Raw genomic sequence first — 23,555 nt, forward strand, 5'->3', positions numbered from 1 at the left:
TGGTCTTGCCCATTGTGGAGAGGTTGGAGTCTGATTGAGTGTGGACAGCTGTCTTTTATGCAGATAACGAGTTCAAACAGGTGCAGTTAATACAGGTAATGAGTGGAGAATGGGAGGGCTTCTTAAAGACAAAACTAACAGGTCTGTGAGAGCCGGAATTCTTACTGGTTGGTCGGTGATCAAATACTTATTTCATGCAATAAAATGCAAATTAATTATTTAAAAATCATACAATGTGATTTTCAGGATTTTTGTTTTAGATTCCGTCTTTCACAGTTGAAGTGTACCTATGATAAAAATTACAGACCTCTACGTGCTTTGTCAGTGGGAAAACCTGCAAAATCGGCAGTGTATCAAATACTTGTTCTCCCCACTGTATATATATATATGTATATATATATATATATATATATATATATATATATATATATATATATATATATATATATATATATATATATATATATATATATATATATATATATATATATATATATACATACATACATATATACATACATACATACATACATACATACATACATACATACATACATACATACATACATACATACATACATACATACATACATACATACATACATACATACATACATACATATATATTGTTGCGGGCCGGGGACCTGGTGGCGAGAACGACCACTAGGTGGGGGAGGTTACGTCGTCTCCCACCAGACTCCCCGGAATTGTAGGCCATTGCTCCGGATAACTCCGTGAGGTGGCGGGTCGCTTAACCGACCGTGGACGCCAATACCTCCACCGCGTAGCGTATTATTCATTCAACAGCTGAGCGGGATTTGAACTCAGGACCCTAGGATCCCAAGCCAACACCAGGCTTGGTATGACATCAAAGAAGATAAAGAGTATCTGAGAAAGTTATTTCTACAGGCTGAATTTACACCCTGCTACGACAGGTTGACATATGGATTGAGGTTACGCAGTCATCGAGGTATGCTTTCTGAACTTGCCTGTACACCTGCACACAATTCTGCATGCGCGATGGAAACTTACTTAGCCTGGGGGTCAAACTCGAGCAAACTCCTCTAAGTGATGTGATCCCAGTATTGACCAATCGCGTGTGAGGAAGTCAAAATTGTCCATTATGACAGCAGCAAACAAGTTGATTATCTGAAACAGTGGAATGAAACGTGCAAAGGAAGCATGCCGGAGAGACGTTCAGGTAAGTTTCATCCTGCAAAATAATATTTAACAAAACAACCACAACTTTGCAGTTTTAATAATTAAAAAAATGGTTTTCTTGAACAGTGGTGTAATTCATCATTTTCCTGTTTGAAGGACATTCAAAATATTGTTGCGGGCCGGGGACCGGTGGCGAGAACGACCGCTAGGTGAAGGGAGTTACGTCATCTCCCACCAGATTCCCGGAATTGTAGGCCGTCGCTCACGGATAACTCCGTGAGGCGGCGGGTCGCTGAACCGACCGTGGACACCAATACCTCCACCGCGTAGCATAGGGTCTTTTTGTCTGGAACCAATTTACCAAATTAACCACGCGGTGTCATCCACCCGGGAACCATGCCCTCAACACGTCTTGCTCGAACCGGGTCACTCTACCAACTGCGGTAAAGTTCCAACTCCGGTTCGGGTGCAGTCGAGCGTAACTGCCAAAGCCGTGCCGGCTCGGATGAGCAGATTGACGGGAACAAAGACCCGGCTAAAACTCAGATCTGAACCATGCTGGACCAATGAAAGAAAGGACGGAAACGAACTGGGAACATTTCCACAATTGTTTTATTTACAGCAAGAAGGACACAGAGCAAGCTTATCGTGGACGTACAGGAGATTTCCAATGATCGAAAACACTTATGCAGTTGTACTTGGCAGACTGCGCCAAACACACACACACACACACACACACACACACACACACACACACACACACACACACACACACACACACACACACACACACACACACACACACACAAAACCCAAGTGAATTCCAAGGAACCTCGCAGCCAGGGAGAGAGACGAGCTGGGGTCGCGGCTCGGCCCACAGTCACGCGTGGGGCTCGTGTCCGCGGAGGAACCCGAGCGGAGTCCCAGGGCGGGGATAAGTGTCACGGACAGGACCCAGCGAGAGACCCAGTCGAGTCGAGAGACCACGACCACACTTTGAAGGATTCAATGACTAAAATGTTAATCTGAATGTCTTTTTTTTGGAACTTTAATGTTTTTTTGGTGCATCATTTTTATAATTTTTGCTGATTGTATTTTTATGTTCCGTAATATGAAAGAGTTATACAAATTAAAACAAAGTTATCAAGTTGGAGTTTCCTTCAGACGTTTTCTTTATTCAAAATAAATAAAAACGATAACTTGTATTTACAGTATGCAAACCTAAGTAATGTATATTAGAGCTGATTTCCTCTATACTGTTTATTACAGTATACAGTACACTACTATATAAACATTAAAAAATCCTTGCTTAAAAAAAAAAAATCCTCATTTAACAATAAAAAAGTTCAAAATACTGTATAAAAATAAATCCTCGCTTATCGACCTAGTTGTAGGAACGGAACTCGGTCGTTAAGTGAGGAATGCCGATATATATATATATATATATATATATATATATATATATATATATATATATATATATATATATATATATATATATATATATATATATATATATATATATATATATATATATATATATATATATATATATATATATATATATATATCTTCCGAGTATATACTATATGTATATATACCAGGCGTAGTGGCGTGCGCCTGTAATCCGGCAACTCGGAGGCTTGGGTTGGAGGATCGCTTGAGGACGGGAGCTCTGCGCTGGGCCACGCTATGAGAGGGTGTAAGGCAGCCCGGAATCATGGCGAAACCCAATCCTTATCTCTGTGTCGTAAGAGGCGACCAGGGTTGCGTCAGGAAAACCTGTGCCTAATCAGTATGCGGATCATAACGGATGATCCGCTGTGGCGGCCCCTAACAGGAGCAGCCGAAAGAAGAACAACAACATACATATATATATATATATATATATATATATATATATATATATATATATATATATATATATATATATATATATATATATATATACATACCTGGTGTTGGCGCAGTGGTTCGGGCAGCGGCTTGGGATCCAAAAGGTCCTGAGTTCAAGCCCCGTTGGGCCACTGAATTAATGCATCAGGGGGTTGACTCAGCCTGTCATCCTTCCGAGGTCGGCAAAATGAGTACCAGTATACTGGGCCGGTGTATACCCCGGTTAAAATAGGTGTACCATATCCCTGTGTCGTCAGAGGCGACCAGGGTTGCATCAGGAAGGGCATCCGGCGTAAAACATGTGCCAAATCACTATGCGGATCATACGGATGATCCGATGATCCGCTATGGCGACCCCTAACGGGAGCAGCCGAAAGAAGAAGATATATATATATATATATATATATATATATATATATACTGAAATGCAAAAGAAACTTACCACTTGTTTGAAATATAATAAAATTGTGACAGTTCAAAATAAAACAAACCAACAATTGCTAATTGAAACATTGACATTTTATTGATGACATCTCAAGTTTTTGACCAAGATACACCATCTCATAAGTTTGTTCTACAGTAGAGAACAGCACAGGGTGCAATGTCAGTCCCCTTTCAATAGCGTGTGTGGCCACCATTGTTTTGGATACAGGCAGTGCATCATCGGTGCATACTGCCTACCAGTCTTTGAATGGATTGCTGCTGGATTCTGTCCCACTCAGTCCTCAATGTCTGAAGCCATCTGACTTAGGACCATCTGCCTGTCCTGCCTTGCAGTGGTGACTCTTGGCCTCCCTGATCGAGGTCTGTCATCTGCAGAGTTGTGGAGGGTGTCTCTGTCCACCAGGGCCGATATCGTCTGGTGTGAACAGCCAAGGCGACGTGCCACCTCACGGTAGCTCAATCCGCCTTGCAGTATGCCCAAGGCACATTGCCGTTGATCCCTTGACAATCGTGGCATGTTGATTGAAATGCCCATTTTGCACTGGCTTTTCAAAGCCAATATCAAGACATCACGTGCAGCTCATTAAAATCATCCCGTACCCCTTGGCTAATCACTGACAGTCAAAACGGCTGTTCAACAGCTGTGCTATGAAGTGACCATTGAAGGTTCAAGTGACCGTTTTGTCTGACAGTGAGGACACTATTGTCCACAAATAAGTTCACACATTTACTACACGCAGTGTTATTGTTGATATTTGAAGGATTAAAAGGTGGTAAGTTTCTTTTGCGTTTCAGTGTATGTGCATGGCTCACAAAGTGGGTATGCTGTGGTATGTTTGTGGAAAATTCCACATAAAACTATGATGAGGTACTTAGACAAACCATCAATGGTCAGAAATGAAAGTGGACATCTTTGGGAACCTGTAGAAACCGGCAATATCATACTCTCCATTTCCCTGTTTTATTAAAGATTAATTAAAGCAACAGAATATGGGTATTGTAACCTTAGAAATGTCAGTTTGATTGTTAAAATTTTTATTTTACTGTAAGTTTCTTATGTGACAGTTATTTTGAGTGTGGTGACGCAGAATGTGAACTTTCGTGTCTCTTTTATGTTTTGATGATGATCTGTCTCCCTATTCGGGTTTTCTGGCATCTACCCTATCTGATGAAATAATGGATTCGTACATAACGCTTCATGTCCACTGCATCGAGAAAAATAAGGAGTCCAGTGTTGATAATGTTTCTTATGATTTTTATTCCAAATCTCCCTTAATTTCTTGGAAATATGACAGAGTCTAATGGCAGAAAAATATAGATCAAAATTGTGATCAGAAAAATAAAATTCGGACCGCAAGTTATCCCTTCTTGATTTTCGTGTCAGTCCCGTTATGTACGAATCATCATCTCTTGTCGGACGCAAATAACGCTAGCATTAGAAAATCTTACCGTCTTGCAAACTTCCCCGATTGATGGATATAATAGGCACTTGCAAGCGTGCCAGCACATTTCCATTCGCCGTCGAGCGCAGCGTTTGTCTTCGTGTCCGTGTCTTTGCGAGAGCCGTAATGTATGAATCCAGCATGAAGACGCCGAGCCGAACGAGGTGACTCGCATTTGTCTGATAATTCTTCATTTTAACCAATGCTAGAATTTTTTGTGCTTCGTGAGGATCTGAGAGGTAAGAATTATGTTTTTCTTTTCATGTTTAAAGTGATTATTTTCAAAAGTTCGAAAGAAATAGATTCGATTTTAACGTTATTTTTCGCTTACAAGTGTGGCTTTCTTTGCTACTGAACTCGTCTGTGTTTTCTTCGTAATTTATAACATCGGACTCTCTCAAAATGTGTTTTTTTTTTCTTTTTCCTGTCACATATTGAGCCTGTTTAAAAAGGCAGAGTAAAAATTATCTGATTCTTATCCCAAAATATAATATTTACATTGTTTTTTTCATCTGATTCCGTACATAACGCTGACGCCAAGCTCAAAATTCGAACGTGTATTTACAGTGTTGTATATATTTAGTGGTAACTTTAAAACCAGACATGCTGCAGGTCTAAAAATTTAGATTTAGCTATTTGAATACATGCAGATTAACATAATGGGTTGCATTTCATGTTTCCCTAAACTTTTTTTTTTTGCCCTTTGTGTAACAGTATGTGTACCCACTTTGTGAGCCATGCACATTTACATATATATATATATATATATATATATATATATATATATATATATATATATATATATATATATATATATATATATATATATATATACATACATATAAACATACGGTATACTACAGCTCTAAAAGATAAAAAGAAAAATGTTGGTGAAAAATTTTTAATTAGATATATATATATATATATATATATATATATATATATATATATATATATATATATATATATATATATATATATATATATATATATATATATATATATATATATATATATATATATATATATGTATATATATGTATATATATATATATATATATATATATATATATATATATATAGTGTTATGGCTGTGGAAATTTGCAGAGCACCATATAGGTCCTTAGATCAGTTATGTCGACAAGTCTGTGTTCAGATAGATTTCCCCACCGATGTCTAAGGGAATTATTCGTGTAACTGGGCTGTGAATCTTCAGTTAGCCCTTTTTTTTTACTGTCATTATTTTGGACCAACCGCTCAGAACAACCACCTCCACCACCAACATCGCTCTCATCAACCGCTTCACAACAACCACCTCCACCACCAACACCTTCTCCATAACCGCCTTCATCACAACCACCTTAACCACAACCGCCCAACCACACCACCCTCACGACCACCACAAAGCGCCAGCCATGCCACCATTACAACAACCACCGTAACCACCTTCACCACAACTGCATTTCCACCTCGGCACACGGTTGCGAGAAGCCTGGCATTCATCGGGGGAGAACGGACGACGGCCTCACCCCTCCCCCCAACGACGGACCTTGCAAGTGGATTCTCAACACGTGTGGAAAAGACGAAAGCTATGGAAAACACAAAAGAAAGGCCCCGATTCAGGAGAAAAAACGCCCTTCTTCTGGAAGTTTCCCGCGCGTGCTGGAAGAGGGGGGGTGGAAGGGAGGGGCGAGGTGCCGTGAAGATAAAAGGGCTGCTGGAGGTTGAAGGTGTGTGTGGAGGAGAGGAAAGAGTGTCGTGTTGGAGTTGTGGGCAGTTGTGTAGAGCCTTTGGTCACTGAGTCGTCTGGAGTCTCTGTAGTCGGTGAGGAGCTGGAGAGAGAGGAGTGCAGCGGAGCCAAGGTGCACGGCCTGCCGGACCGTGCCTAACGATGGGTCGCTGGAGAGGGGGCATCGAGGGTCGCCCTAGCGATTCACCACGAGGGACAAGGTAGCCAGCCCGGTCTCTCGGAGCCTTTGCGGTCTACACGGCTCCGTGTTTATAAAGACCCCAAGGGGTCCAGTCTGCCCTGGGGTTTTTCCTTGTTTTTCTTTGCATGAACGTTGTGGCGCCATGTCTTTAAGTGGAACTGTTAAGTGTGTATATAATAGATAGACGGTAGTAGCTCTTTTGCATTGCTCATGGTTTGTCCCTTACATGTTACATAATTGCATGCGTGCTTTTGTTTTTGCCTTTGTCGATTGTAAACTGCATGCGTGTCTTACCTTGCTTGATTACATGACTGCATGACTGCATATGTGCCGCTTATTCAATAAATGTGCTTGTTTAAATGTTAACCCGTTCGTTGCGTCCTTTTCCCTAATTGAACTGCCATTCTGCGTTCGGAATATAGTTGGTTTTTTAATAGCCGATAAAGTGATCGGGTCCAACGGGGCTGTGCGATAATTACCCCGCTCGGTTATCCCAAAACAAAGCGAGCTGCTTAAGCGGCTCGTTTCCAAGCGGCCCTGTTGAGGTACAGTCTCTTGATAGTCTGCCCGCGCAATTAATTAGGTATATCGACGATTCGGCGATTGACCCTGTCGCGCGGGTAGTGTGTTGACTCGGTTGTGGTGTGCTTAAACCACACCCGTGGCTGGTTTTCGGCGTTGATCCGGAAAGCCGCGACTGGATTGCACGTTCGGTGGGCGAAGCGGCCGCTATTGGTTAAACGCGGTCGTTCGCACGCCAGTGGGTGAGAATCCACAACAATATATATATATATATATATATATATATATATATATATATATATATATATATATATATATACATACATACATACATACATACATACATACATACATACATACATACATACATACATACATACATACATACATACATACATACATTATATATACATACTTCTTCTTTCGGCTGCTCCCTTTTAGGGGTCGCCACAGCGGATCATCCGCATAGTGATTTGGCACATGTTTTATGCCGGATGCCCTTCCTGACGCAACCCTGGTCGCCTCTTACGACACAGGGATATGGTACACCTATTTTAACCGGGGTATACACCGGCCCAGTACACTGGTACTCATTTTGCTGACCTCGGAAGGATGACAGGCTGAGTCAACCCCCTGGTGTATTAATTCAGTGGCCCAACGGGGCTTGAACTCAGGACCTTTTGGATCCCAAGCCGCTGCCCTAACCACTGCGCCAACACCAGGATATATATATATACATACATTTATATATATATATATATATATATATATATATATATATATATATATATATATATATATATATATATATATATATATATATATATATATATATATATATATATATATATATATATATATATATATATATATATATATATATATATATATATATATATATATATATATATATATATATATATATATATATATACATTACAGCTCTGAGAGAGAAAAAGAAAAATGTTGGTGATTGGCCAAACTATTCAAATTTACTTGTATATGCTGTCGTATCCCAACCCTTTTCCAGGTTCTGGGCTCGTACTAAATGGTCATGAACCTGAGATTCCTGGTCAAGGGCTTGACATTCGACATTCCTCCACACCAAGAGGAGCTATTGGGCATTTACATCCTGTGCCGAGTCTTGTGTCTGACCTGCTGAGTGAATTGCACCTTTCTGAGGTTCAGAAGCTCAGACAGCAGCTCTTGCAGGTTGGTTCGAGATTTTCTGTATACATGCCCAAATGTCCTTATTTAATTATTCTCTCTGACTTTGTTTATTGCTTATCACTGTGATTGTGTGGCTTCTTGTGCCCTCTGGAATAATAAAACCTTGCTAAACTGATGATGTGTGTGAGGCAGGTTGAACGAGACAAGGCAAACTTGCTTGCTTCCCTAGAAGAGAGCCAGCAGCAGCTGCTTGATGCCCGTGCCACACTTGCCGAGCAGAGAGAGCGCATCTCCTGCCTTCGTCGCCCGCCAACCAAAGAGCGCCACACTGAGCTCGAACTTGAGAAGGAGCGTGACACAGGCAATGAGGATGATGCGGGGGATTACGAGTTGGACCCTCTAGGGCCCGAAATCCTCGAGTGTCGTTACCGGGCGGCAGTTCAAGAAGCACGGGAGTTCCGTGTTGAGCTGAAAGCCGAGCGGGATGCAACGCTGGAGTTGCGAGGGCGCTGGGACGAGGAGCGAGCGAAGCTGGAGGAGCAAGTGCAGGGCCGAGAAGACGAGATTACCCGGCTGGACCGGGTGCAACGAGCGAGTGCAGAGCGTGCAGCAGTTTTGCAGCGAGAGAGCAATCTGCTGACGGTTGCTGTGAAGGATGCTCGTGGAGAGTTGTGTGGTGTACGTGAAGAGTTGGGCATTTTTAGTGAAGAATTAGCTCAGCTTTACCACCATGTGTGCCTTTGCAATGGTGAGACACCCCAAAGGGTCTTGCTGGATCACTACCGACAGGGAGTCAAGGTATTTACATGGAGGGAATATGGAAGTTGGGCTCAAATAGCTGAAGCTCCAATGTCAATAAGGTCTTATTATTGCCTTTTCATTTTATATGTAACCCAAAGGAGCAGCTTACTTTGGTTGTATACTTCAGCATTGATGTCTTTCCTCATTGAGTAATGAGGTAATTCTATTTTTGTAAAATGTCACTTCATTTCTTGCTCTTCATGGTGTTGTTTTTTTTCTCCAAGTGTATAACATTAATTCTTGTGGTGGAAAAAGTCTTAACTGCGATCATTAAACTTGTTTGGACATCTTTGACGTTTTTATTTTTTCCTTGCAGATCTCAGTGGAACCAGTCGTTTCCTTTGTGAAAGCACTGGAAAGTGATGCTTCCGAGATTGAAACCAGACCAAGCAGCAAGGATGAAAATGAGACGTCACCACAGGTTCTGCCATTTATTGTTGCTGATAAACATTATCATTCAAAGGTCATCAGCTCTGGCATGCCTGGAAATCCCAGAAACTAAACTTCATACAGTACAGCCAAACTTTGGCAAAATGCTTTCAGAAGTTGAAATTGACAGATGTTCATTACATTACTACTAGCAAGGAAGCCTTTTGTTCTTACGCTGATTAAAAAAGCTCAAAAATTGGAGGTTATGTATTTCTTAACAGGAAAGAAAAAAGTATTTTCAGAAGTGATTGAGGGAGGAGTCTGCTGCCAATCCACTGCACCGGTTCAATATTTTTGTCTGATTGAAAAAAATTGTAATTTTCCATTGAGTTTGGATTAATTTGAAGCAACTTTTACTTAAAAAAAAAATTTCCTCCCCAAGGAGTGTTTCCTTGTTTCAGGGTCACAGACAGACAGCATTAGCATATTGTATACAGTAAACCTACAAATATCGTGAGGGTTATTTTCCTAGAAAATGTCACGAAAATGAAAACCAAGGGCCAATGTTAAAAGGGGTGATCGGTTCCTGGGCTTCGAGAAAATATAGTCAGGTCGGCGGCAGCCTGAAATATACACATAACAATTGAAATAAACATGCTATATATATATATATATATATATATATATATATATATATATATATATATATATATATATATATATATATATATATATATATATATACATACATACTATTCAAATTCACTTTATGCTGCAGTATAAAATATACAGTATAAAACTAGAGGGGGAGCACTCGGGAGAGTGCAAAACCTCCGCCGCCAATACTGCTGGGTCACTCAAGTGAACCTTATATCTTATTCATTAAATATGATGTCAACAGTGCTGACAGTTATAGTTCTTTTCTCCAACATTTTGGGGGGGGGGGGTTTGGAAATCACTTAAAACATGTAAAAATGCAAAAAAAAAAAAATCGAAATTTTGTTGAAAAAAAAGTTGCAAAAATTTTTTTTTCTCCAACAATTTTTTTGGGGGCAGGGGTTGGAAATCACTTAAAACATGTAGAAATGCCAAAAATCCCCTTTTTTTGGTGGGGGGGGTTAGAAATCACTTAAAACATGTAAAAATGCAAAAAATAAAAATTTTTCTGAAACAATTTTTTTGGGGGGGGTTGGAAATCACTTAAAATATGTAGAAATGCAAAAAAAATAAAAAAACATTTTCTCTAAAAAAATTTGGGGGGGGGTAACAATTTTTTTGGGGGGGGTTGGAAATCACTTAAAACATGTAGAAATGCGAAAAAAAATTTCTCTGACAATTTTTTTTGGTGGGGGGTTGGAAATCACTTAAAACATGTAGAAATGCAAAAAAGATTTTTCTCAACAATTTTTTTTGGGGGGGGGCGGAGGGGACCAAGTCCAAAATTTAATGGCATGATCCTTGGACCATACCTAACCCCCCCACCAAATTTCGTCAAAATCCGTCGGAGTTTTTCCTAACACTGTTCACAAACAAACAAACAGAAAGGGGTGAAAACAGTAACCTCCATCCATCTTCGAAGATGGTGGAGGTTAATAAACAAAAACAAGACTTTACCTTTTTTAATTTATTCCAAAATAGTGAGGTTGATGAGGGCAAGAACGTTACGTACTCATACTGTACTCTGCCAAAAATATAAAATACAGGACTTAGGCTCGGGATGATGCTGTTGGGGTGGGGTGGGGGGGGAGTATTGTGGAGGTTAGAAAGATGTGGATGTAGAACTTGCGATGGCTGTTGGATCATTGGGTGCACGATGAAGTCACCTGCTGCATTGCCACATAGAAGAAGGTCCTTGGCCACCTTGACCCAGAGCAGATCTTTCCTGCTTGGACAGGAAGGTATGAGATGGCATCCTCTTCCAAAATAATTCCATTTCTTCAGTGTTAAAACCCTGCTCCAGCATAAATCCCTTCGTCTTGATTAGTTCCATGAGCTGCAGTGGGTAGTTTTTCGCAGCATCATGGTCTGCCAGAGTTGAACTGGAGCCTTTGGCCTTGGGGGCCTTAGAGAAACGTTGGTAAATCTGCAATAGTTTCTCGCATATCACCAGTCCACTCGGTTTACAGCACAGTCAATTCATTAATCCCTTAATGGTGGCCCAAAGATGCCGCACTTTTACCTCTTGCCAACGTATCCAACAACTTGTTTTTTGGTGGGGGGGGGAAGGGGGTTTTATTTATTTATTTTTTTGCACTGTCATAACCTTTCTTTGCCTTTTGGCACAATTAATTTTGTCCATCGTTTTACGTTGTGACGACATTATTAACTGTTGTGTGGTCACTCGATCGTGTAATCTAGTATTACAGAATTTCTGTATGTCATTTCCTGTTTGATGACTAGTCAGTATTAAACTTGGCTTCATTCCGTATGCTGGCCTAATTACTGCAATTAATGTTGCGCAAGAAACAAGAAAAGGCTCGTAATGGGAGGTAATCGTACATGCGGACGCAAACAATGACTCCTCTCAGCTCAAAAACAGCGATTGCTCGAAATGAAATACTGCGATAACGAAATCTGAGCACAATAGATTGCCCGCGATATTTGAGAGTTTATTGTAAAGACGATCAGAAGCCCGTGGCAAAAATATCACAACAGAAAAGCCGTAGCATGCTATTATAAAGAAAGAAGAGAAGATAATATCAGACACTCCCCTCAAAGAAGCAAAGTGTGCCATGACATTGTACACTGTTGCTCAGCACACTGATGGGACGTGAACATCCTGAGAAGCAAAGTTAATGTTAGCGACGTGGACGCCGAGGACGATTCCGATCGGAAAATCGGAGTGGTTTGCACCATGGGACGACATCCCACGTTTGATGGGGGAGGGGCCAGCGGGGTTGGGGGTCATCGGAGAAAAAGCCTTTAACTCCTAAAGATGGACACCCCCCCCCCTTAACGTCTTAGCGTATTATTATACAGACGAGCAGAGATCGGTGAAAATTTCACATGATTTAAAATGTGACTTCAAGACCTCAACTCTCTCCCCCTCCCCCTCCTCCCACACTCTCCTTTCCTCTCCCCTGCCTCTGTCCCCCCCCACAGTCTCCTTCCCTCTCCCCCTCCTCTGCCCCCCCATACTCTCCTTCCCTCTCCCCCTCCTCTGCCCCCTCCACACTCTCCTTCCCTCTCCCCTCCCCCTCCCTCCTCTCCACCTCCCCCTTGAATTATCGTTCTTTGTAACCATTTGATTTATTTTCATTAAATGTGTTCATTTAGAAGAAACTGTATTCGTATATTTGCAGTGGGGTTCAAGGATAAACCCCCTGTGAATCTGTTTCATTCCCCGTGCTCATCCGCCATTGCTCCCCATGCCCTTCGAGCACGTGTTAAAATCTCCGAGGATCAACGTGTCCACCACCTATTAATACGGCCCGCTCGGCCGTCCCAGGGGCTGGCGGTATTAACCGCCTGTCACCACAAAATGAGTCGGGGGGTTAACCTGGGCCGGCCACCCCCACGACAATATGTATTGTTACGAATTTGGAATTCGATTGCACACAACATACAGGTTCCTTTAGTCAGCTATGTCGATAATTGCTTGTTCCTTAGATAGCTCACCTTCCATTGTTTAAATGTTCAGAAATCGATTAGATGCGCTGCGTGATTTAATTTAATAGTTAAAGAGTGATCCCAACACAATGGAGACGTCCCTCCCCCCTCTTCTGCGAAGAGGAAGAAGAGCCCTTCCGTCCCGTCATTCATGACGTCAACAACTCCCTTCCACCCGTGGTTGAGCGGGGGATGGATCACGAAGGCATGAGTCACACCGGGCGTGGGGGAGGTTGCGGAGAAGGATAAAGAGGAGATCCTTTCTTTTGTTCAGGAAGTGGGAGTTGAGGGGAGACGTTCAGCAGACCTTCGGGTCCTGTTTGGCTTGGGTTAGGGTTGAGGCCTTCGGAAGCTTTTTGCCTCTGCAGAGGAGTTGTTCAGCAGAGCATCGGGTCCTGCTTGGCTCGGGAGAGCTTTTTGCTTCGAGCTGCTTTGTTTGGAGGCGAGTTGAGCCGGTTGCTCGGCTCAAGCTGCGAATGGTGGCATCTTCTTCTTGGTTCGTGGAACTCTTTGTTCTCCATTTTGGTTCCCGGCTTGGTGCGACTCATCAGCCTCTTCTTGGAGGTGGTTCCTCGGGGAAGCGGCGCATCGACGGGAAGGATTGGTGCCTCGTCTCACCAGCACGTGTTGAGAAGCACGGGAGGATTCGCGGGAGCTCGGGGAGGATCGCGGCTCGCGGCGATTTGATCCAGCTCGCTCTCGCTGGAGCCCGGGTCCGAACAACTTGAAGACCACACGAGGTGGAGAGGTTCGAGATAGGCTCTGGGTTTCAGCTCACCTGTCCTCCGAGCTGGAGCTCGTTATTAAAGGCCTCAGCCACCATTACTTGGGTGTGTGTGTGTGCGTACGTGTGTCCGTGGGCCCGTCTAATAAGTAGGAAATTGTGAAGTGCTTTGTGTGCTGTAAATGTTTGCATTGCATTTCGTATAGTCGGAATTGTTCTACTCTTACGTGCTTCCCTAGTTCCCCATTATTATTAATAAATACCCCAATTGTTAAACGTTTTCAGCTCGTCGCGTCGATTATTTCATTGACTGAGCATTTCATGTGCTGGGAGTTAGAAAGCCGTTGGTTTTCCGTCAAAGGGGGACATTTGGACCGACGGTTCTCGGCGATTAAGCTGCTCGGAATCGCGTACGGGACAGGCTCGCCTCAGCGGTTTGTTCCGTCGAGGGGTGGAATACCCCGGTAGTTGGATCACATGGGTATTTAGGTACATTGAAGATTGGCAATCGACCCTACCCCACGCGATCTGCCCATTGGCGTATTTCGGTTCTTGTACAAGGACCCGTCGACTCGGACTTATCCGGGCGGCGATCTATATTCCGGGTGATCGGTCGGGCCGACTCGACTTGCGGCTCCGTTCAGAGCAGTCGGTTCGCGGCTGACGACCCCGGCACCGTAACAGTATATATTGTCGTGGGGCCAAGTTTCGGTGGCGAGCACGACCGCTAGATGGAGCAGTAGAGTCGGCTCCAACCGAACACCCGGAATTTATCGGTCATCACCCCGGATAACTCCGGAGCCGACGGGTCTTTTATCGGACCGAAGATCGCCAATAAGTCGACCGCGTGGAATAGGGTTGATTGCCAATTTCAATTTACCTAAATACCCACATCATCCAAACTACCGGGGAAATTCACCCTCGGCGGGGCTCGAGCGGAACGAGCCGTTAGCGTGCTCGAACCGTGCGTAACCCAAGCGGATGGTTACCGAGGTCCGTCGGTCCAAATGCACAATTTGCCGCTTCCCAATTTCCCAACACGCACCGTGCTAAACCAATGAAAGAAAAACAGAAACGAGCTGAAACATTTAACAGAATGGAGATTTATTTACAATAGGCAGTGAAGGGAAGGGAACACACAAAGAGCAGAGTTATCCGACTATAAGAAATGAAATGCAAATAATGTACAAGGCACTTCAACAATTGCTACTTTTCGACTAGGCCCACAGATACACACGCACACACCCAAAAGAAATGATGGCCGTGGCCTTTATTCGGTCCTTCAGCTCGGGAGGGAAGGTGAGCTGAAGGGGAGAACCTGTCTCACACCTCTCCGCCTCGTGCGGTTTTCGATGATCCGGTTCGGTGGGACTCGAACCCGCAACACAATGCAATGATGGACGCCAGCCGGCGCGAAGGAGGATCAGACAGAATGCTGGGAGGCCAGACGAGATGACCAGGCGACCAGGCAACGAGGCTGACAAGGCGACCAGGCGACGCGACCTTTTTCTTCCACACAGAACGCCCCGAACACTTATTCGCCCTTCTCCAGAGGGGAGGAGCCGCCTTCTCGGACCCGCTCTCGCTTACTGGACGGTTTTGGTGCGCAATTGCGCTCGTCGCCCCTGTGATTGGCCGAAAGGGGCGCCAAGTCCGCTGATTGGGTCGCTGGGGTGTGGCGGCCGTCACGGCGGACCGCCCCTCAAACAGGGAGAGTAACATTGTCCTGTGTTGTGGCGCTCATTGGCCGACTGACTGCAACCTCGCTCGCATCCCTCTGATCGGTCGAGAGCCGCCGCAAGGTCCCTCCTTGAACTCGGCCCACCGCGGGTGCTATGACGTCGGGTTGAGGAAGCGAGGTGAAGGCGTGTTGTTGTTATTATGAGTGTAAAAATCCTATATAAAATAACTTCGCAGCGCATGCACACTTAATTCCCATTAGACATAGGGGAAAGGGAGCTGTCTATCCACATTTACTTATCGAAATAACAGCTATGGGGACCAGAATGTTGAGGCTTCCAGATTCACAACAATATATATATATATATATATATATATATATATATATATATATATATATATATATATATATATATATATATATATATATATATATATATATATATATATATATATATATATATATATATATATGCCTGGTGTTGGCTTAGTGGTTAGGGTGGTGGCTTGGGATCCCAGGGTCCTGAGTTCAAGCCCCGTTGGCTGCTGAATTAACACCAGGGGGTTGACTCAGTCTGTCATCCTTCCGAGGTCGGTGAAATGAGTACCAGTTGTACTGGGCCCGGTGTATGCCCTGCTTAGAATAGGTGTACCATATCCCTGTGTGTCGTAAGAGGCGACCAGGGTTGGTGTCAGGAAGGGCATCCGGCCATAAAACATTGTCTCAAGAAAAAGCCCAACCCCTGCACAGCAGGGAAAATGGCTGTAAAAACGGTCATTATATATATATATATATATATATATATATATATATATATATATATATATATATATATATATATATATATATATATATATATATATATATATATATATTAAACCACAAACAAAACCTTTCCAAAGTGTTTGCTTCAACGATCTGGCAAAAAATAATAATTCTCCTATTTTTCTTGTTGACACATAAGGGCTTGCAGGATAGCTTTGTGGTACTCACTCACAAACTGTCTAGCCCATGCTGGAATCTCGATCCAGCTATAAAATATCACCCTGGTGTTTTGCATATGGGATCAGGCATCGATGCGTGCGTGCTTCATCCACCGGAAGGACTTTTAGATGAAGGACTGCCAGTACTGGTTGACGGTGGATGTTAAAGATCTCACGGGTTCTTTTATAAAGCATAGGCGAGTTGTTGTCGCCAACACCCTGAACAAATTACAAACTCCTGCCCTGATTGACTGCTGAGCAGGCAATGGCAAACTGCCAAGCATACCAAAACCATGCAGCAAAAGCTTTGCAGAGGGACTGCTTCATCAGCACGGGCACTCTGTACTAAGTGTGGTACATTGATGCTTATCCACAAAATAGCTTTCTAACATATCCACATTTTCTGGTTATTTCACAGTCATGTAAAACAATTACCTGACAAATTTGGAGATATTTATTTGTTCGTATGTGTGTCCATTATGTTCTTAACCTGATTTTTGTGGTTGACGAGCAACTGAATTCACTAGGGCAGACCAAATCAAAGTAGTCTCTCTGTACAGGTGTTTTGTTCTCTGGCAATTATTTATGAACAAAAGTTGTTGAAACAGTTTTATTCTCCTTTTGTGCCTTGATGCAGGCTTTGGCTTTGCCAAGTGTGGTTGCTGTACTCAAAGAGCAGGTCCAAGTGTTGCGCCAAGCTGTAGGACGCACTGCCGAGTTGGCCCGACAACATCCCCTACCACCTGATCCTGATGTTGGGAACGGAGAACGAGAGAGGGAAGCTCTCCTGGAGGAAACACTAAAGTTGAAGTCGTTGCTCAGTACCAAGAGGGAGCAGATCGCAACGCTTCGTACAGTTATAAAGGCGAACAAGCAGGTGTGCCTGCCATTTTTGTTTTGCCGCCAAATGTATTATCAATCAGTTTGCTTGTCTGTGTCATTTTACTGACTATTGCTCTCTGAGTGCAGACTGCAGAAGTGGCTTTGTCTAATCTGAAGAGTAAGTATGAGAATGAAAAATCCATGGTGAGGGAAACCATGCTGAAACTAAGGAACGAACTGAAAGCCCTGAAGGAAGATGCGGCCACATTTTCCTCGCTACGTGCCATGTTTGCTACAAGGTAGTTAAATGGAATTGCACATTCAAAATTGTACAATAGGATAATTTCAAAAACTGATTCATTATACTTGATCATTATTTTCCAGATCACATCAATCATGTAGAAAATGTACCATTAAGCAGCTGCCAGCAATTTCTGTCCATGATTAACAATGAAACGTATGACATCACATGTTTGCTCTCTTATTGGCCATCAAGCATGTCACATGCATTTTAGTCGATCGTGGACAAAGACAAATGATTTACTTCCACAAATATTACAGAAGTCAGTTGATGTTGCATTTCCAAAACAAGCTCACTACTCACCTCCTCATTTGTTCCTCTTTTCTCTCACCTGTGGAACCAACTTCCCCAGTGTGTTCTGTCCAATTCTTCCCTCCAGGGCTTCAAGACAGCTCTTCATCACTACCTAAGTTAACCCCCCCCCCCAACCCCAATCTGTACTCATGATCTCTTCTACCCAAAGTGACGCCATTCCCAAGCACTGCCTTTTCCCAAGTTATTATGATTTCCTCCCCCCTCTCTCCCTCACCTCTTTTTGTTGTTTTAGTTGTCAGTCGGTTTGTTCCTTTTCTGTTTCATCTCTGCTTTCCCCTTCCTCTTCTTCCTGTGTTTCATTCAGCTTGTTTGCAACTTATTCACCCCCATGTCATTCTCCCTATCCCCTTATCTCACTTTCACTTCAATTCTGCCGTTGGTGTTTCCACCTTTCTATTTTGTTCCATTCCATTCTGTCTTGGCTCTTCCATGAGCCTTGACATTGTATAAAAAAAAAAGTTGATATATGGGATTGCTTCAGCAAAACAGATTATGGCTACTACAAATTTATGGCTTTTGTTCTTGCACGGAAAGTTGCGTGGAAGCAGAACCTTATTGTAAGCCCTGCTTGAATTTCCTTTTCTTTCTTCCTTTCTACAAGGTGTGACGAGTACGTGTCCCAGCTGGATGACATGCAACGCCAGCTTGCTGCCGCCGAAGATGAGAAGCGCACATTAAACTCCTTGTTGCGCATGGCCATCCAGCAAAAGCTCGCGCTCACGCAGCGCCTTGAGGATCTCGAGTTTGACCACGAGCAGACACGGCGCACTCGCCCAAAGCCTGCTGCTGGGACCCAAGCCCCAAGTGTGCTTATCCGGCCCAGTCTTCCTGCTGGAAAAGTGAGTTAGAGGCACTTTTTTGTTGGCATGAGGCATTAGAATCCAACAGGAAGTGTAGCCAAATGGCCAATACAGAATTAGTTGATATATTTTCTGGAAGAATTTTTTGTTTACTTTTGGAAGCTGTTTTTGGTCCTTATTGTTGCAAAAGTAAATTTGCCCATCTGAAAGATTTATCCCCTTGCTTGTTCTTGACTCCCCCCCCCTCCCCCTTACTTCATGACATTCACAGCAGGACTCTATCAGTCCTTGGGAAGATTTTCAAATCCATTATCCTTAAAAGTCTTTTATTGTGGCTCCTAGCATTCTTTGCCTACATTTATTTAGGCTTTTAAAATATATTTATATATTTAGCTTCCAGACCCCCTAGTTTGAAGCAAAAAGTGGTAGGGTGCTCGTTTGAAAATGGGTACATTTTGCAAAAAAGGGGCACAAATTTGACAAACGACGAATGGAATTTTCACCTATTTGTTTTCACGTTGTGCATCAATCGGCACGACCTTGAACCATACACATGCCGTAACTTGGAGACGAACGTTTCGCTAAAAAAAATTTTTTATGGGTGGTGATGCGAAACAGAAGAAAAAAAATATTAACCAGCCAATAACAAGCCGGTATATTGTTGTGGAGCCGGGTGTCGGCGGCGAGCACAACTGCTAGGTGGAGCAGTAGAGTCAGCTCCACTGAATACCCGGAATCGAGATCGTGCTTCTCAGAGAACTCCGAAAGGCACGGGTCCCTTACAGGACCGTGATCGCCAATATTTTGACGGCATGAGGTAGGGTCCACTTGTCTAACTCCAATTTACCGAAGTACTCACGCCGTCCAACTACCAGGGAAACCACACCCTCGGCCGACTCTGTCCGATCTGAGTCGCGGGTAACGGCTCGGATCCGGCGTAACCGAGCGGAGTTACCAGAGCCATGCCGGACCAAATGGACAATTTGCCGCTTCGCTATTTTCCAACACGCACCATGCTAAGCCAATGAAAGAAACACAGAAACGAGCTGGAACATTTAACAAAAGGTATATTTATTTACAATGGGCAGGGAAGGGAACACAGAAGAGCAGAGTTATCCAACTATAAGAAATGCAGTCAATGTACAAGCAAAAGCACTTAACAATTCTACTTGACAAGACAGGCCCGCACACAGACACTCACACCCAAAAGAAATGGACCTCAATGGTCTTCAATCAGTAGAGCTGGGCAGGGGTACCTGTCCCGCCTTGTGCGGTCACACCGACCCGAACCTCCACGGTGGGTCTCGAACCCACGACCTTGGCGTTGCCAGAACCAAGACTGCAGACCGCTATCGCCAGGATCTTCGTCTCTCCACAATGCACTCTTGTCGACAACCACTCACGTTTTGGATGCCAGGTTGGAAGTGCCTCACACACGATGACCGGCTGCTTGACAAACGCCACGATCTCTCAAACTCAGTCCTCTCCTCGTCCCGACAATCGCTCTGCCGTCGCCAAGATCACCCGGTCTCCAGAACCCTCGTCGACCAAGCCAAAAACGCCCCAATGACTGCTCACCACTCGACTTATCCTTCCCTTCCCCCACGGGTCGAGGGAAAAACGCTCTGAGGTACTCGCCTCCGGATTTGACGAGGGGCTGTCGGGTGACTCGTTGCCACCGTTGATTGGACGAGCTCACGGTGGGCGGAGGGAACCTCACCCCTGTACGTGACATGATGCACGTGGGCGATGACGTTGTAGTTGTTGTTTTTGTGGATATAAAAATTCCTATCTATAAAATAACCCACAGCGCACGTACATTTAACTCCCATTGGACTAGGGACGGGACCCTAGCGAGAAACACATACTTACCGATATAACTGATCTATAAGGACTCTGGCTGTTGTGTGCTCATGGCTTCCAGATTCGTAACAATATCTTACCCATCTCTCACATAGCCGATTATATCGTCAAACATCTTTAAAACCTGCTCACAGTTACATTTATTTTGGATGAGTCTCCAAAGCTGAACCTGACACAACCGAAATATAATTGGTGGATTGGCACAGTCTAAGAAATGAAAACGAAGCTTCTGCTGCCAAACTTGCACTGAAAACGCTCGGGCCCCAATCCCCTTTAAAGTTTCTTTCTGCAGCTTTGTGTGCTCTCTTTTTCGTCTCTGTGATGAAGGCACCTTTCAGCTATTCATTCCCCAAGGTGAATGTTCCAAAAGGCGAGTGTTGCACACCAATGACGTGTTCTCGCGAGACCTTCCTCGTATTTGAGAACTTGTTTAATAGACAAAAATGAAGCATTTGTGTAATAAAACGCTTGCCTTGAGGCTAATCGGGTTGAATAAATCATATCTTGAACATCTGTTCTATTTTACCTTGAATTTAGGAAAGTTGCGCGGAAGCAGCACCTTATTTAATCGAGCGATTTCTTTGTTCTTCTTATTTTGCTTTCTGCACATTTTTGTCACGCTATTTCTCAAGCAATTCTTCACGGATTCACTTCAAATTTTGCACAGACATTCATAGATTCATAGAGAAGTGTGCTATTACCTTTTGTCAGGATCTGAATCCAAAATGCTGCGAAATCGTGGAATTTTTGGTGAAACAAGTTCCTGCTGCTCTGGGTGAGAGAGGTGGAGACCGGATAATGCATTCCCAGTTCCATGGATCGGCGGGGAAAGAAGGGCGGAGATGGCTTCATGTCGAATGTTTTATATACCAGAATAGCATTAATGATGCTTTCCAAAGATAATGGTGAATAATTTTGCAACAAAATCACCTTGAATCCTGAGAAATACTGAAGGTGACTTTTGCACGTGAAACGGAAGTGAATGTTGTCCTTTACATGGAGAGGTATTTTAAAAGGGGCAGGGGTGGACTCTGCGAGGGGCGGGGCACTCCGCCCCTCTAATTTATTCAAGCTTGGGGGTCTGGTTTCTATATGAGCCTGACTGCCTCCCGCTTTTTCTCTCTACACAGTGCTGTCCAGCTAAGGAGTTACGATAGACACTGGCGACTCCATTGGAACATATTGGAGGGGGAGGGGCATCCTAACCATTCAACCAAAACACTACCACCATACAGCCTCCAATGCATCGACTTCGTCGGCACAGCTGCTCAAACTCATGCCTGACGGACTCTCCACGATATTGCCCCAGGTTGTTGCTGGACCAGGGAGGCTGGTTCACTCGTACTTTAATGTTACTTAAAGCAGTGTTTTGTAGTGGTTTTTTTATTTTTTTATTTTTTACCCCCACGGAGAAGATTATAGATTGCTCCAAAAAAGTATTTGCTTTTGCAACAAAAGCACTTTTTGTATGTTTTTGGATGTGAGGGTATAACCATGACCTTTGCCTCACTCTTGTCGCGGTGCAACTCCATACCTTTGCTTCCAGGGATGTTTTTGCTTGAAATGCTTTGAATAGTAAAATCGCTGCTTTCGGCAGCATGTTGCGTAAACGCAGCATTTGTGCCTTTTGAACTCTATCTACTCGCCGGATTATACCAAGTCAGCATTATTAAATATTGTTATTTCTATTGAGATATCTAAACAGGTGTTGCTTGCACTGAGTGTATTTTCATGTGGTAATTTGCATTTATTGCATGACCTGTACCTTTTTATTTTTATTTTTTTTAATGCTTACTTTTGGGAAAACGCTTCTGATAGGACCTTTTCTGTTTGGCTCTGGTCATTTCCCGTTGGTATCTTGTGTATTCCATAAAGTGTAATCTGTTTTGGGAATCCATGAGCGATTGAGTACGTTGTTATATGTGGCTGTAATGTTTAATATTGTGGCTGCAGTCCATGCTTTGAATTTGTGACTTCACGACATGCTTGCGGAATTGTATCTGGAATTACCTCACCTTTTCTTTCAATTGACTGCTCCTGTTCTCGCATTCGAGAAAATGGTGGAAGCATCCCATTCTCGATTTGCCGATAAAAACCTGCTCCACAGAACTTGTTTCGACAGTCAAGGGAAGGGGGTCACGAATGACGTCATTCATCCTGCGATGGTAGCTTTGTGAGCCTTGAGAAAGGCCCGTGAAGTGACAATCGGCATTGTGGGCCTTTGGGTTATCTTTCAATCAAACCTCTTTCAGCTCACTTGGGACCCTGACGCTTGCTATTGTAATTTCAATAATCGTGTTTGGACCTCATTCTGTTATGCAGTGTTCGTGTATTGCCATACATTGTGGCAAAAACTTGAAATTAATTTGATAAAAGCACTAATTTGTGCATTTATGTGACACTCTACCACTCACCCCCAAATGTCTGTGATGAAAATGTAATTTTTTTTTTTAATCCTGTCCTGCAGTCTATCTATCTTCACACTATTAAACTGTGAAGATTATTTCAAAATGCATTTTTTGGGGTTTCACTGCATCAACAAAAACATTTCAATTTGGTTTCCGAAACCAGTTTAATCCCATACAGCAAGAAAAGGTATTTATTGCAGTCTTCTGATGCGTTTCTGAACTGTAATTCGGAGGGGACATTTTGTAAAACAAAAATAGATCTTTTATTATGTTTAAATAATAAAACTCCTCATTTTTGGTGTACTGCTTGGAA

General features: G+C 43.1%; 1 protein-coding gene across 6 annotated transcripts in view; it reads left to right on the forward strand.

Moving 5' to 3' along the window:
• The window catches only part of LOC147018131 (protein bicaudal D homolog 2-like), a 36,572-nt gene extending 13,017 nt beyond the window's left edge, over positions 1-23,555 (forward strand). For 2 of the 6 annotated variants that reach the window (XM_085897505.1, XM_085897506.1), the window contains exons 5-11: positions 8,427-8,608; positions 8,759-9,364; positions 9,684-9,788; positions 17,371-17,610; positions 17,703-17,854; positions 18,773-19,010; positions 21,965-23,555. In XM_085897505.1, the coding sequence (XP_085753631.1) occupies positions 8,427-8,608; positions 8,759-9,364; positions 9,684-9,788; positions 17,371-17,610; positions 17,703-17,854; positions 18,773-19,010; positions 21,965-21,991 (1,550 nt within the window). In that variant the 3' untranslated portion in view covers positions 21,992-23,555. Of the gene's footprint in view, positions 1-8,426; positions 8,609-8,758; positions 9,365-9,683; positions 9,789-17,370; positions 17,611-17,702; positions 17,855-18,772; positions 19,011-21,545 lie in introns of all 6 variants that reach the window. The other 4 variants (XR_015062290.1, XM_085897502.1, XM_085897504.1 and 1 more) reach the window with 4 other exon arrangements.

The sequence above is a fragment of the Eptatretus burgeri genome, chromosome 10 (genome assembly GCF_056783735.1).
Source record: "Eptatretus burgeri isolate ZD-2024b chromosome 10, Ebu_testis_v1, whole genome shotgun sequence".
NCBI lineage: Eukaryota > Metazoa > Chordata > Myxini > Myxiniformes > Myxinidae > Eptatretus > Eptatretus burgeri.